The sequence below is a fragment of the Leuresthes tenuis genome, unplaced genomic scaffold, assembly GCF_036924035.1.
Source record: "Leuresthes tenuis unplaced genomic scaffold, fLeuTen1.0.hap1 SCAF_23, whole genome shotgun sequence".
Lineage (NCBI taxonomy): Eukaryota > Metazoa > Chordata > Actinopteri > Atheriniformes > Atherinopsidae > Leuresthes > Leuresthes tenuis.
Window position 1 is genome coordinate 13,902,690 of NW_027325377.1, and position 14,242 is coordinate 13,916,931.

General features: G+C 42.1%; 1 protein-coding gene across 20 annotated transcripts in view; it reads right to left on the reverse strand.

Annotated features, from left to right (window-relative positions):
- Positions 1-14,242, reverse strand: part of celf2 (cugbp, Elav-like family member 2) — a 216,429-nt gene that overhangs the window by 87,356 nt on the left and 114,831 nt on the right. Inside the window, exon 1 of one of the 20 annotated variants that reach the window (XM_072377042.1) lies at positions 774-1,101. The exons of the other annotated variants lie outside the window; for them this stretch is intronic. Coding sequence (XP_072233143.1) covers positions 774-859 — 86 coding nt within the window. The 5' untranslated portion in view covers positions 860-1,101. Of the gene's footprint in view, positions 1-773; positions 1,102-14,242 lie in introns of those variants that run through there. 20 annotated transcript variants of the gene reach the window in all.

Here is a 14,242-nt window from a genome sequence, read left to right on the forward strand (position 1 = left end):
CTTTCTGAATGTATGTGTGCCTGCCGGCCATCGTGCTGCATGAGTGAATGCTGGTGCATGTTTGTATTCATGAATGGATGCTGCATAAGATGTGCGTAGCGTGTTAATGTGAGAGAGATTACATTGCTTAACCAGTACAGTAAACCTCCAGGTCCTTTAAAAGGACCCAGATGCTTACATGCTGATCAGTCTGGTTATACGTCCACATCTGGAATGCATATGAAATGGAGGTGAAGTGCCTCTACCCTTTCTCACTGCAGAGCAGCAATACTTATCTTCCCAAAACACACTCGTTGGGCCACACGGTTGGAATGCTAACTTGAGCTGGTCTCCTTTTTTTGGTGAATAAAGACGAGGAAAGGCTTTCTGCAGCAAGGCCTGATGGAGATGAGCATGCACAAGAAAGAGCGTGACTATGTTTTGAACAATCATGCGCACATGGTTGCAAACACGCACACACTGCCATCAAGGCCTGTGGTCTATTTAAAATGGTTAAGAACCAATTTGATGAAACCAAAGTCAATGGCTGTGCTGCTTTATTGCTCTACTTTCCCTTTTGTTAGTCTCGACAGGGGAGAGAAATAGCATTATCTTAAGAAGCGAAACAAAAAACAAAGCCAAATCCCAGGCTTGGTTAGCTGACAACACTAATGCAACATTATAAAGCTCAGCAAGAGAAAAAGAGAAAGAGCGAAGGAAAGTAGGGGGATGAGAGGGAGGGGGAGGCAGATATAGAGAAAGACTGGGAGGGAGGGAAAAAAAAACATCCAGACCTTTGAACACGGGCCATCCATCTTTTGCAGAAAGAGCCAAGGCGCTCGGCAGAAACGCCCAATTCTTTAAAGGACTTAAAGGACATGTCAAATAAAAACGCCAGAACTGGAGACGGAGTCAACAAGCCAAACCAGTGCTAACAGTCCTCAGGTCAATAACAACTCCTTGCTAAGCTGTCCGATAAATCGCAGGGGCCTGAATGTAGAGGGAGCCCCGAGGGTGGTAGCTGACGGGGGGGTGAGGGGGTGGAAAGGGAAGCAGGGAGGGAAGGGCAGCGGTGGCGGCGAATGGTTGCTGCCTCTATCGCAGGCTGATGTTTGGACACAAACGGCGAAGACGACTGTCCTGATTGAGCCTCGACGGTCGCTGGGTTCAGACTGGAGCACATCATGCCTTCGCCCTCTGACACTCAACACGCACAGTTGATGTTTGTGTGAAAGAAAAAGAACAGAAGAAGGGGGAATAACTGGATACAAGCCCTCATTGTTGGCTGTTTGTGTGAGGCTTGTGAGGACTGAGCGAGTCCACGGGGCAGACTATACAATAGCCGGTGTCAGAGGAGCGCCTCCCTCGTCCAGGACACTGTCTGCCCTATACTCCCTCCACCATTCACTCTGCCTGCTAAGACAATGAATAGCTTTACACTGGGAGCCGTAAGGCATACGAATGCTCACAGAGCTGTCTTGTGTAGATTGCATGCTCTGTCTTTTCCTGAGGTGGTTGGAAGTATGTGACTCTCCTTACTATAAAGGAATGAGTGGCCCTGTGGCTAAGACTGACAAGGTGTTATTGGAGGCAGACTGAGCCTTAGTGTGAGCGTGCACATGCTTGTGCAAGTGTGTGAAGCTCAGCAGGAGAGTGTCCTGGGGCTCGGATTAAGTCGTTGAGTGGATCCACTCCTGCCATAGCCTCTCCATCTCCCTCCTTTTCCACTTCTTCCCCTTCTTTTCTATCTCTCCCTCTCAATTTGAGCCAATTGTTTGCCTTAATGGCTTAAGTATTGCTTCCATCACTCCAGTCTCCCTGCAGCACGGGGCCGTGACTGAGGGCTGATCTACACTGAGAGTGTGCATGTGTGTGTGTGTTCAGCCACACCGCGAGAAAGTGTCTGGAAAGGTCTTTGAAGCAGCTGCTAAGCGCCGTTATTCCCACACCTCACACTGACAGCAGACCACAAGCTTGTTCAACCGAACTACAGCTGCAACGTATTGACCATAAAACTTTATGATGGTTATCTCTTTATTCATGCGTCGTCTTCAAAGCTCTTTAAAACTTCCCTCTGTAGAAAGAATTGTTCCACATTTTGGAACGACTAATTGGCTGAAGTTGAAGCAGTGTGATGAGAAAATCTATATCAATCCATGACTGTCAGGATGTGGTGAGCCTAACTTAGCATAAAAACTGAAGGGACCTTGAAAGGCTCTGTTTAAAAGAAAAAATATCCTTTGAATAGGTTGATATTCATATTGTCTGCTTTACAAGTACCATTATATAAAAAACTTATGGTCTGATATTACATAATATTGCCAAAACTGCTATGTTAGGTTCATTCTAACATGACAGAGTGTGAAGAGTTGTCTGCTTCTCTGTGTTATCCTTCAGATGGATACACTCCGTGCCCATTGTCTTAGATAGGTTCACTCTACAGCATAAAGAAACTATGGCTAATAGATGGATGGACCTCAAGGTTCTGCACTGGAATTGTTTCTTGGCAAACCATCTCTCATACATCCACCTGGTAACCTTAGTGTAATCAGATTTCTCCCCTACCAATGTTGTCATTTTTTACAGAAGGCACACACAGGCGACTGGCTCTGCAGTCAGAGAGCAGCTACTTAGAATGAATGAACGTCACTGTCAAAGGCTGTAAAACAGACTTACTTAGACCCCTCTGTCAGTTTCAGCACATATAGAGAGAATACCGTCAGTTGGGACGTGTTATGACGGTCAGGAAACAAGATTTCTTGAAAAGATATTGTACCAGAGAGTCTGGGATGCTTAGAAATAAGAAAAAAAGGGGGGAAAAAAACAGGCTTTTTGCTGGTAAATACAGGCTGGCCTGACCAAAACTGGACTGAACATGAATCAATTTGAATTGAAATTCAAACCTTTTAGTTTGACTGAAATTGTACAAAGTTGAAATTCTTTAAATAGGACTAACACCTCCAGAGAATGCAGTTGGAAGTTGAATTACTCCAGCAAGTAAATGTATATCTAATGGGACTCGAACTGGCCCAGGCGCTCTGTGTACACTGCACAGTTCCTGCCCCAGGTTTTGACCTCGAATGAACAGAGGAAGCTGGTACACAGAAGACGAATAAGTCGGTAACAACAGAGAGAAGCTGCAAGAGATAGCATGCATTTCATTTGTATAACACTAAAACAAAGTTAAGTGTAAATGTACAGAGCTATAAAATCCAATTCACTCAATATGGTGTCAATCAGCCGCCATTTGTCAGTAGTTTTGATCTGTGAAGTAATGGGTCAATTGGAAAAAAGCTCAATTCTATCAAGCTGAAAGGTGTTTATCACCACCTACTAACACAGAGTCTGACATAGTTCTGTCAATAAAATGATTCCCCTCCTGTTATTCTATACTGGGACAAGGTCACTGATCAAATTAAATGACCTTGTCAAGCTATAACTGTCGCTCAACATAACTGTGCCAATAAAAAGCTCCGTAGAGTTGAGGAGATCTGCTCAGTTAGGTGGAAATATAGAGTTTTCAATCTCTCATGGTGATTTCTTTAAAAGGTAAAGGTAATGACTGATATAGGATGAGGACATCATGTCATCTTTATTTCATTTGACAAAAAAAAAAAAACCAACAAAGCAATAACGAACAGACTTAAATTGAATTATTTGCTTAAACTGACGTTTTTTTTAAACTGACAAGTGCACAAAATCCGGCTAAATCCAATGTTGATCAAAAACATTCCCCAGCAGTGACACTGACATGGTTGCTCGCAGTGTGTCTGTGTTCAATGCCAGTTACTAGAAAATGGCAAATAATCGTCCTTCCATCTCAATTTGTCACCATAAGTAACATACATGCCACAACTTCTAGCTGAAAAGTGAAGCCTGTGTAGGAAATGCCAAAAAAGGTACAGATCCTCCCATGGCAACCTCCTTATTGATTCCCATTTTTAAATAGCAAACTTTAAAGCTGAAATCAACTCGCTGTAGCTGTGCCAAGCAAGTGGGTCAGATCACAGTGATTTATATGAAAAAAATGACAGCAAATCTTCAGAGCATATGAAGAAACCGATCCCTTTCAACTCTTCTGTCCTGGAATACATTGATGCAATGGCCTAACTATATAAATAAAAAAGCATCATATTGCTTGGTGGTGGATTTTAAAGGGGAAATCGTGACAGCAGTGAGCTCCAATGACTACATTTACTCCCAGCTATACCCCCCTGCTGGTCTTAATCGCAGCTGGAGTCCAAACGGTGGCAAGACGGGAATGTGTAACATCCGACAGCAGGAAAGAGACAAGAGAGGACGAGCCAAACAGGTAAAAGCGAGGAGGGGACAGATGCAGATGAGCAACGTCTAGGAGTAAGCACAACTCAGAGCTCGGCATGTGTTCCCTCACAAAGTGGGCACACATGCATACACACGTATCATACATGCGTACACACTAGGGCTCCAGTTCAGGTTGGCTGCATTGATCCCCCTGCTGCTTCTCCCTTCTGTTTCTGCTCTAGAACACACATCCTCTCTGACTCCCTTAACCCCACAAATACATGCACACTGACACACACTTCGGTGGGTTCGCAGAGGGGCCGAGCTGCCACGCGATTCTTCTCATTGGCAGGATGTTCGCAGGGTGTGCGACGTTCCCACAGGGGAACTAATGTTGTTGACAAGCAGAGTGAGAAACATCAGTTACCACCCAAGGGAGAGGTCGGCTACTCACTCACCTAAACACACATACATTTACTGAAACACTATCAAAATACACACGGACAGACCTGAACAGTGACATCTCCACAGAGGTGGACGGATTCCTACATGATTCTAATGCAAACACAAACAGACAAAGTGGAGGAGGCTGAAATAAAAACACAGGTGTTAAAGAACCTCCTGATATACTTAGTTGTCCATCACTCTTTTTATTAGAAATAACATTATTCAAAACTATAGTTTTTGTTTTACATAGCAATGTCTGGTCTGAGATATGCTGGAAAGTTTGACTTAAATTTAGACAGGTTTGCAACCCGCTTGGCAGCCCGCAGCATACAATAAATCTAATATGACTCAGGAAAATTGCTAAACAAAAAACGGTTTCCCTCTTCAGACTTTTTTTTAGGTGTGAAATATTGCATAGTTTTTATTGCATCATTGGACAAAGCATGCATTAGTCTGAAAAAAAAGTATGACAAAATGGAAATCAATTAATCTATATATATAGTTTCAAAGTTCCTAATATCCATGTAAACAAAGACAGTTATTTCCTCAGAGTGCATTCTTTAGTGCTTATAACAAGCCAATACAGGTTGATAACTTTAATGGAGGGGTCTACTAGACTAGAGCTTTACTGTACATTGCCTCAGTGCCTCTTGCAAATGTTTAAAGTTTAGTACTCTCTGATTGGTTGGCTGATTGCTCAAAAATGGCAGCGTGTGAGGTAGCTGCTCATAGTTTGTTTGAGGCTTACAAAACTAATCACTTGCCATGCATTAAGTAAATGTGTTTCATGGTGATGTAGATAAGTAACACAAGTAAAGACTGAACAACAAAAGAGATGTTATCATAAAAACTACAAGATGCATACTATGGGCTCTGTTAAAGGAGGAGTTGAAAATGCCCTGGTGCACAGGAACCCAAACTGAATGCACAAGACTGTCCTGAATAGGATGAATTAATCACACAAGACCGAATGCACAAGTACACATCCTGAAACACACAAACAACTAATTTCATAGGCCTGAATGCTTTCTGCTGCTGCATCAAACCGTAAACAAGATTAGCAACTTTACCACAGTACACACAACACGCTTGTTTTTTTTCCTCCTCAGAACCCCAGTCTGTAACTGATTTTGTCATCGACAGAGCGAGGAGGATTAGTGACTCAAACTAAATGAGTGGCAGGCTGAATTATTTGGAACACTTTTAGTTCTTCTCTAACTGACTTACAGTGAGGTAAACTGGCTCCCGGGGGCCCTGTATGAGCCAAACAAAGGAGTGTGGTATAGCCTGTGATTCACTTGAACTTAACAATAAACAGTATTCCACCCACATGAGGTACAACTCTGGCACAGTGTATGCAGCACATTTCATATATTCATTATCAATATTCCTCTGCTGCAGGGGGGAGAGAGGGCAGCTTTGATGGAGTCACTCTCTATGAATAACTGTGACCAGCTGAAAAGGCTGCGTCTATGTGAGAATGTATGATTGCCTTTATGAGTGCGAGTATATATGTATTTGTGGTTGCCATGGAGACGTGGCAGTACATGCGTCGCAGGGAAACGATCAGATAAATGTCACAGTTGCTTAATGAAGCTGCACTGGTGCCCTGACGCTCAGCTAGCTCAGCGCTAACGAGCTACCGCACAAAGTCGCTTGCTAATGAGAGGAGACATACACACACACACACGAAGTGGGATTCAGTCTCATTTTGCTTCTTTCTCATGTCTTATATTCTCCTGCATGTGTAAGAAAGTGGAAAAGCCCAGATTTTTCTAAGAATTAAATATGCCTTGTTAGATGCTGTAGGCAGCAGTTTGTGCAGTGCGATGACAACGCTACAGTGCACTTGCATGTGTCTTCAGTCTGAATTTTGCTTCCTAAGAATAAAATAAAGAAACCAAATGTTTGTTGTTAATGAAAAAAAAAAAAGGAGATAACCAGATAGGCAGAAAAGAAGCAGATTGCAACAGCCAAGTACAAATATAACATGGAGAAAGCTCATCCTAGCATTTAGTTAAGCATGTTTTTTCTTTTTCTTAAGGATCGCTGCATCACATATGATGGGACATGCTCATCTAGAACAATAGAAATGTGACTGGAAATTTCCTGTATATGACAGATTACTCTACCAAGATGTAGACATGCATGTCTTGACGTCAGTGAAACGATGCCAAATTCTCTCGTGTTACTTCCAACTGGCAATCTTTAGCTGAAAGATTTTGACAAGTTCTTTGCTCTTTGGCTCTCAATACAGTTGTAGGATGCAACGCCACTGTCATAAAAACAAATCTCAGCGTGAGCCCTTACACAATCTGCAGCCATAGATGTGAATTTATCATGTTGAAGACACCACAAAGACGCCATCAAAAGCCCATAAAAATGCCAATCGACCGTAAAGTAAAACGGTGTGGTGTGATGCTGGAAACCAAAGACATGAACTGCTGTATCTTGCGAGTGCTCCTGGGTAATTTCAGACCAGGAAATGCGCATAACAAAAGCCAATGTGCCCCAATACGAGTCAGAGGCACATAATTTTAAGGTTCACAAACTTTCCGAGCGTAGCTTTTTTGGAAACGTGCGTTAATCTGTAACATCAGCAGCGTGGAGCAGTGTTTTTAATGCTTCTTTTATGGTTACTGTGCTGGCCAGAGATGTGCCTAAATCTAATCTTCTTTCACACGTGTTAGCCAATGCAGATCATTTAAAAAAGAAGAAAAATCTAAATCAGTCTACCTCTAAAACAACCGAGAAAACATTCGCTTAGTTGAATGCAAAATTAAACGTTAATTAGTATATGTTCTTTCCTGAATCAGGCTCCATTATGGCTCAGATGGACAGAGAAACTACATTTTTAGCTAACAAATCCGAGTCTTCACAGTTTTTCATTTTCACCCAATACATGAGCAACTGCTGATCGACGTCAATCCCATGACAAACAAGCTGAAAGGCCAAAAAATGTAAACTTTATTGATGAGCTGAGCAGATTGAAAAACATTTAGATTTATCAAGCTAAACTTTCCTGTAGTCGGATCACTTTTTGTTTGACTAATTCCTGCACCAGGATCGCCTTTAACACCTCTGCTCTTTTTATATAAACGCCCTTTTCAACATTAAACAAACCGGCTCTCTCGCAAATAAATAAGCTGTAGATGTCTCACCTCTGAGAACCCAAACGAAACACTCAATAGTGACATGAAAATTGTTATTTGAATAGCTCCTCTGCTTCCGCTCAAGTTGAAGATTTTCCACAAACAGCATGTCACCGATGAACAAGGCTCTTTCAAAGCGAGCTCATATCTCATTTCACCGTTCGCGCCCTGTTTAAATGTATGCATGTTATTTACGTTTCAAAATGAAACTCGAACTGCGCATTAGTCAGCGCATCACATCCTCACATACATGCTGAAGACTTTCATGTACTCCCAGGAGTCTTAAGGAGAAAAAAAAATAAAAATCAGGGTAAAGAACACTGTCACATGCGGAGGAGGTGATCCACTTAGAGCGAGTCGCACTTATAGTACGGCTGAGCCAAGAACTAGAGAAAAATGCAACACTGTAGTTGCGACTTACTCTGCACATCCTAATCCTTCACCGATTGAAGACTTTTTAATATAAAAGAAACTAAATAGCATTTAATAAGTGCAAATCATGCCCCGTTTCATTTCATCGGCTAAATGTACAGTAAATGCACTAAATCTTGGAAAGGCTTCGATTTCTTTTTGGATCCGATTACATTTGAGCGTGACTGTAATAGATCATACAGCATAAGGCATGTTTCAAAAGATTACCAAGTCGCTGTAACAGATTAATAACATGCTGTCTGCATCCACTTTTAGAACCAATTCATTTATGTTTTCAAGTTGCGTTTCAAACAAGCAACTGTGTTATTCTCAGCCTTTTCCTTTTTTTTTTTTTTTAAATCAAGGCACATTTTTACTTTAGTTGGTCTTAAATAATATACTTTCACTTAGAATGGTCGGGTTTTGAATAATTGAACTAAAGGAGATGAAGATATCTCAAAGGGACTGGGGGTTGTGTTTTATAAGCTTACAAATGCTCTGTGACATAAAAGTACAGTACATTTTCTAAATATATAAACACATAAACATGCACTACAACTGGCTTGCTGTGGTTGCTAAATATTGTCGTTCTTTTGTTCTGTTATGGGCCACTTATTCAAAGAGCCCATCTTATGCTTACTGGGTTTATTCTTTCCTTATTCTTCGTCTCATTGCTTTCTGTGCGTCTGAAAGTTCAGCATCTCGTAGAAGACACTGCTTCAAAACTGCCCATTTGTAGTCCGGGCTCCTCTTCCTTTACTTAATGACATCACCGTGAAACACATTATGCAGTGTGGAACACATCGACCAAGAAACTAACAGTTGTCTGGCAAGCCACCGTTTTTTAACAACAAGCTGATCAGTCAGAGCAGCTGGGACTTTTCAGAGGGCTGGACAGTGTAAATCATGTGAAAAACAACACTGCTAAACCTAAGATACAATTACGAGCCTTTGAATTAGCATACTGTGGGCTCTTTAAAGCAAAAAGATACATTTTGCATGTAATCATATGTTGAATGCACTGGAGAATATAAATGATTCTCCCACAAGCAGCAGCAACATAAATGAGCAAGTTTGATAGAGCCAGTCAGGTTTGAATCTGTTAAGAGCTTGAATACAAATATTACATGCTTGCAGCTGTTAGTGTAGGAGTGTAGGTCATAAGTTCAGGAGAGAAAATAGTGATCTTTCTTGAGAGGCTGTAAATAAATGTATCAAATTGCATGCACATGTGGTAGCCAAGTTTGCAGACTGACAAAGGGGCACATAACATTCTGCTGATGACAGAAATGATGATAAAAGTCTGGTATTGTCAAAGCAGGGCCTTCTTTTCACAATGTTTAGGAGATCAGTTATTCAGAAAGACAAAAATCTATGTAGAACACGACTAAGAATGTAGCCTACACAACATTTAAAGTGCTTGTTTTTGCCATTGAAAGGCTGATGTGTATGTGATCGAAGATAAATTCAGACATAGTAAGTCCTGTGGAATTTCAGTCCATGGCAGTTTTCCAGCTGACAGGCAGATTCTTCATATTGCATTTGTCAGAGCATGTCAGCTTGTTTACATGCCGAGCCCGATTTTCTTAAAACTGATAACCAAGGAGGAAAACTTTTGCTCCAAACAGTGGAAGCTTGTTGATTTCCAAACTGGGAAAAACTCCATTTGTCCACAGATGAGGAGTCGCAGCTGTGGAAAAAATCTAATGAATCTGCAGCCCTGATAAACATAGCTGTTCTGGAGATAGCATTTCACCTACCTAAAAATCAGCTAGAATAAAAGACTGAGACCAGCTGGAAGAAAGCCTATCATCTTATACTTAAATGAAAAATAAAAATGTTATTTGTTTATTACTTTAATTCTTTCCAGCACAAGCAGATGCAAAACAAGTGTTATTCACTTGCATGTGCAGCAGAATACTACGTGTCAGTGGTTAGGTCAGCCAAAAGTTAACTGGATCATGCAATAGCTAAAGCAAGATTTTAATCCCTTCTGAAAATTTGGAGCCAAATAACTTGGAAAAATAGTACACATGGTTACAAAAATACCAGAATTTTCCTTCAATGTTTTGCAATTTCTGGGCCTGTAATTCGGAAAACCATCTTTATTATGTTCCCCCTTGTACACTGACAGTGCAGTTCCTGGAATAATCTCCCTCAAATTATGCTTTCTAGCTCACATCAGCATGACCAGGAGTTTCTGTGCGTATATGCATGTGTGTGTGTGTGTGTGTGTGTGTGCACGTGATAGAGGGGAAGACGGGAAAAGGAATTAAAGCATGTTAAAGCCTCAACACCAGATTGGTCAAATCCAAGCAGCAGCAAAATTTCTCCCTAATCTTCAGCACACTTCCTCTCTTCTTCATCCCCCTCACCTCCTCCTTATCTTGTTGCCATGGGAACAGCAGTGTTGAAGGGCCAAGGGGTGAGGGTAGTTGAGGGCATTGTTGGGTAGGTGGGTGCGTTTTTGGATGAGAGCTCTGTTAACGCACAAACAGCATCACCCTCGACTCTTTGTCAGATTTCTAATGTGTCACCCCCCCTCCAACTCTTCTTATCTATTGCTGAAAAAAAAAAAAAAGCTTTCAGTTCAGAGTCAGTGCCCCTTCATCACCTTCCGCGACTCTCAGTCTCTCATGTTTGCAGTCTTAATGAGAAACAGCTTGTTTGTGGTGTGAGTTTGCGTGCGTGCCTGCACGGCCGCGCGATGAAATGGCAACGGCTCTGATTGTTTGGCATCGCGCTGCGGCTGCATTCTGCCAAAAGTCATCATCTGACTTGCCGACGGGGATGATGGCCCATTTGACTAATGCTTCTCCACAAAACAGGCCAACAATGCTGATCCAACAATGTGGAGAAAGAGTGGTTGGGTGAGGGTGGGGGGTCATATCAGATCGTTACCAGTTCAATTCAGCTGATCAAGATTTGGGATGCAGGTGCAAAAAAAGTCACCTGCGCCTTTATAGCATCCTCTGCTTGGGCGCTTTTGTTGCTGCTTGTTGTGCTTTTATTTTGTGTGCCTGAGCAACATGTAACACCTCCACCACTGTGCCCTGCTTGAACAATAAATCCCCCCGGTGTGCTCATGCACTCTGGTCGTGACACCTCTAAAGGGGACAAGTGAGCAGAAAACCACAGGGTGGTGACAGAAAAAAAAAACTGGTGTGATAAGAGCATCTGAGGGAGACAAAGGGGAACAGCAACTGACGTTTTGTGAGTGATTTAACAACATAAGTGTATTTGCTGAACTGGCTTCAGCACAATTGTGCCCTATTGTGAGCAAACCACTATGCAGTTTTCAGTACAAAGGTTACAAAAGCCTGTATATTACCTCCATTAGTATTCGGATGGGCTGCTATTTTCATATATGGTGCCAATAAAACTACAAAATGTGTTGCAGAAACTGTCCATGCACCTGTTCTGAGGGGGTTCAGTGTGTTCCAGTGGAAAAGACAGGTAGAAACCACCTCTGACACTTTAATCAACCATTATTACTCCTCTCTGTGCACACACACAAACACCACATGACCTCAGAGGGGAGGGAGTTGTTGTTGTGATGGTGGAGAGGATGCTGGGAGCTAAAGCGAATAGGTGAAGTTGAACATGGTGGAGACAGACAGCCAGAGGAAACCTATTTATTGGCTGGCATGGGAGGGCAATGTTTTCTCTGTGTGTCTGGATGGTCAGGGGAGAAAAAAAAAGAAGAAAAGCCCAGCGCTACCGAGAAGTTACTTTTCTCCACGAGGGCACATCTGTAAGCTCTTGTTCGCACTGTAATTTGCCTCGTAGATCATTTCACGGTGGTTGCAACTGAGTGTTTGTGTGTTTGACCTCAGGCTCCCTTTAAAAACAAAATATAACTAGGGCATTTTGTCTCCATGCACAACACATTCTTTAGTGCAGCGTGTCACACAAACACACACAATCCGCACTGCGCGATTCAGACTGCTATCCAGCTGCTGGCCAAGTCCACTGACTCCTCTCCTTTCATTTTACCTCGTAACATTTTTCTTTTCATGCTTTGGTTCTGCGATGGCCAGTATGCTGCTGGAATTTGGCGACTTTTTCGTAACATACCGAAGAAATGGCAAACTCAAACAGAAATACCCTTCAATCTTTCAATATTGAGCCAATAGTAAGTCCAGTTTGAGGTCAGTCAGCAAGTCATAGCCAAATTGGAAATCTTGTCCATGAAAGTTTTAGTTCAAGTTTAAAGTTACCAGCTTGGGTGTTGTTTTAAGTCTGAAGTTACGTAGGTGCAATGCCAATCCTCCCGATGATCGTACCCCTTCGTTTTGCAGAGCAAAGGAATCAAGAAGTAGGGGTTATCCAGTCTTTTAACTAGAAGACTGGGGAGCATTTAGATTTAAATGACCTCTACTTCTTAATCCCCAAATGAAAAGGGCAGCCTATGACTGAGGAATTGGGATTGAGTCTTAGTGTCAGGAGTCAAGTACTGTCAAAAGTTTGTGCTTAAGTCCAAGATAAAAGTCACTGCCAAGAGGAAAAGACTCGCCTATTTAAGAACTTAATGTGCAAGTCATGTCTTACATCAGTTGGTTTGTGCCCAAGTTTTAAGATCAAACAAGTATCAACCTAGTTAGTTTTGAAGAAACTCCAAGTAAATCCCGATTTTCATGTCAGTAAAGACGAGTTCAGCTCAAGTCTCCAGTTTTGTGCAAGCAAGCCAAAGTCAGGTCTGTGTAACAACTTGTACATATAGTAGTCTCAGTCCCCCCTCCCACCTTTTTTTCCTTTCTTTGTTTTTACACTTTTTAGGAATCCATTTCAGGATAGCGGGTTTTACTTTGAAGTCAACCTGTGCAGGATGAAGTCAAGAGATTTGGAGAGAATTTCTAATTACCTTAAAGGAGGTTGTGTTTATTTGTTGTTAATTAATAATGTTTTCCACAATCAACTCTTTGGACTTTCATGGCATTCATCCAGCTTCTGCCCCTTTTGCTTTCAATGTCCTTTCCTGCCTTTTCGGTTTGTCCGATTTCTTCAGCGTGCCGTGAGTATTAGGGAGGAAATCACTTGCATATTGATGCAGAGCTTTACTCAATAAAATGCAGCGGCTCGTACTCTGAGTTGAGTTTAAAGACGAGCCCTTGATCTCACATAGCAGCAGGACTTCCACTGAGAGCAGCAGGACATTTCCAGTTTTTGGACCTGCTTCCCTGGACAAAAGCGCCTCTAGAAAAGGACTACTAATGCCCACTAGTGTAATTACGTCTACAATAATGTTGAATAGGCGGGGAGAGGTGGAGAAGAGAGCGGGTGATAGCATTAAGGGATATTAGGGTGGGTGGGGTGTTCATTTTCATTAGGTTTTATGGGTTGGAAAAACATTGTCATGCATGCCAATTAGCGCTGGAACAGATGGCTCAATATGGTTGTGTGTTTTGTTACATGTGTGGTGTAAGGAGCAGGAGCCTGACAGTAACAACCAAGGCAACATATCAGGCCGGTCAACAGGAGGGAAGAGTTCAGGCTGACAGCTGTTCCGAAGGAAAGCTGGCCTCTGCTTCCTTTCGGAATTCCTTTCCCGTTTCCTTTCCTTTCTGTCCTCCATCGCGGTCAGTATCTCAAGGGCAAAATTAAACCTTGATCAGTCTGTTCAACAGTCTCTCCGAGGAGGGAGCCATATGCTGACATATGCTGACGGAGGGGAGGAAGGGAGAGGGATTGCCTAATTATTCACATGTGTGTCCGTGTGTGTGTACGTTGAGCTCAGTGTCTCTCCGAGATCCCCGATGCATACACGGTCAAATTTTGTGATGAAATTCAGTATCTGTAAATCTGTTTTTTTTTTTCAAGTCAGCGTTTCTCTCAGAACTGTATTCACGCCACTGTTGGAAAAGCAGTTGGACTGTCAGCAGACACCTGGTGAATAATAATACCGTTTCCACCGAATAAGTATTCTAATCAAGATAATAAAGACCTTCAAATGCATATGTGGAAAGAATTTAAAACACAATGCCCCATTC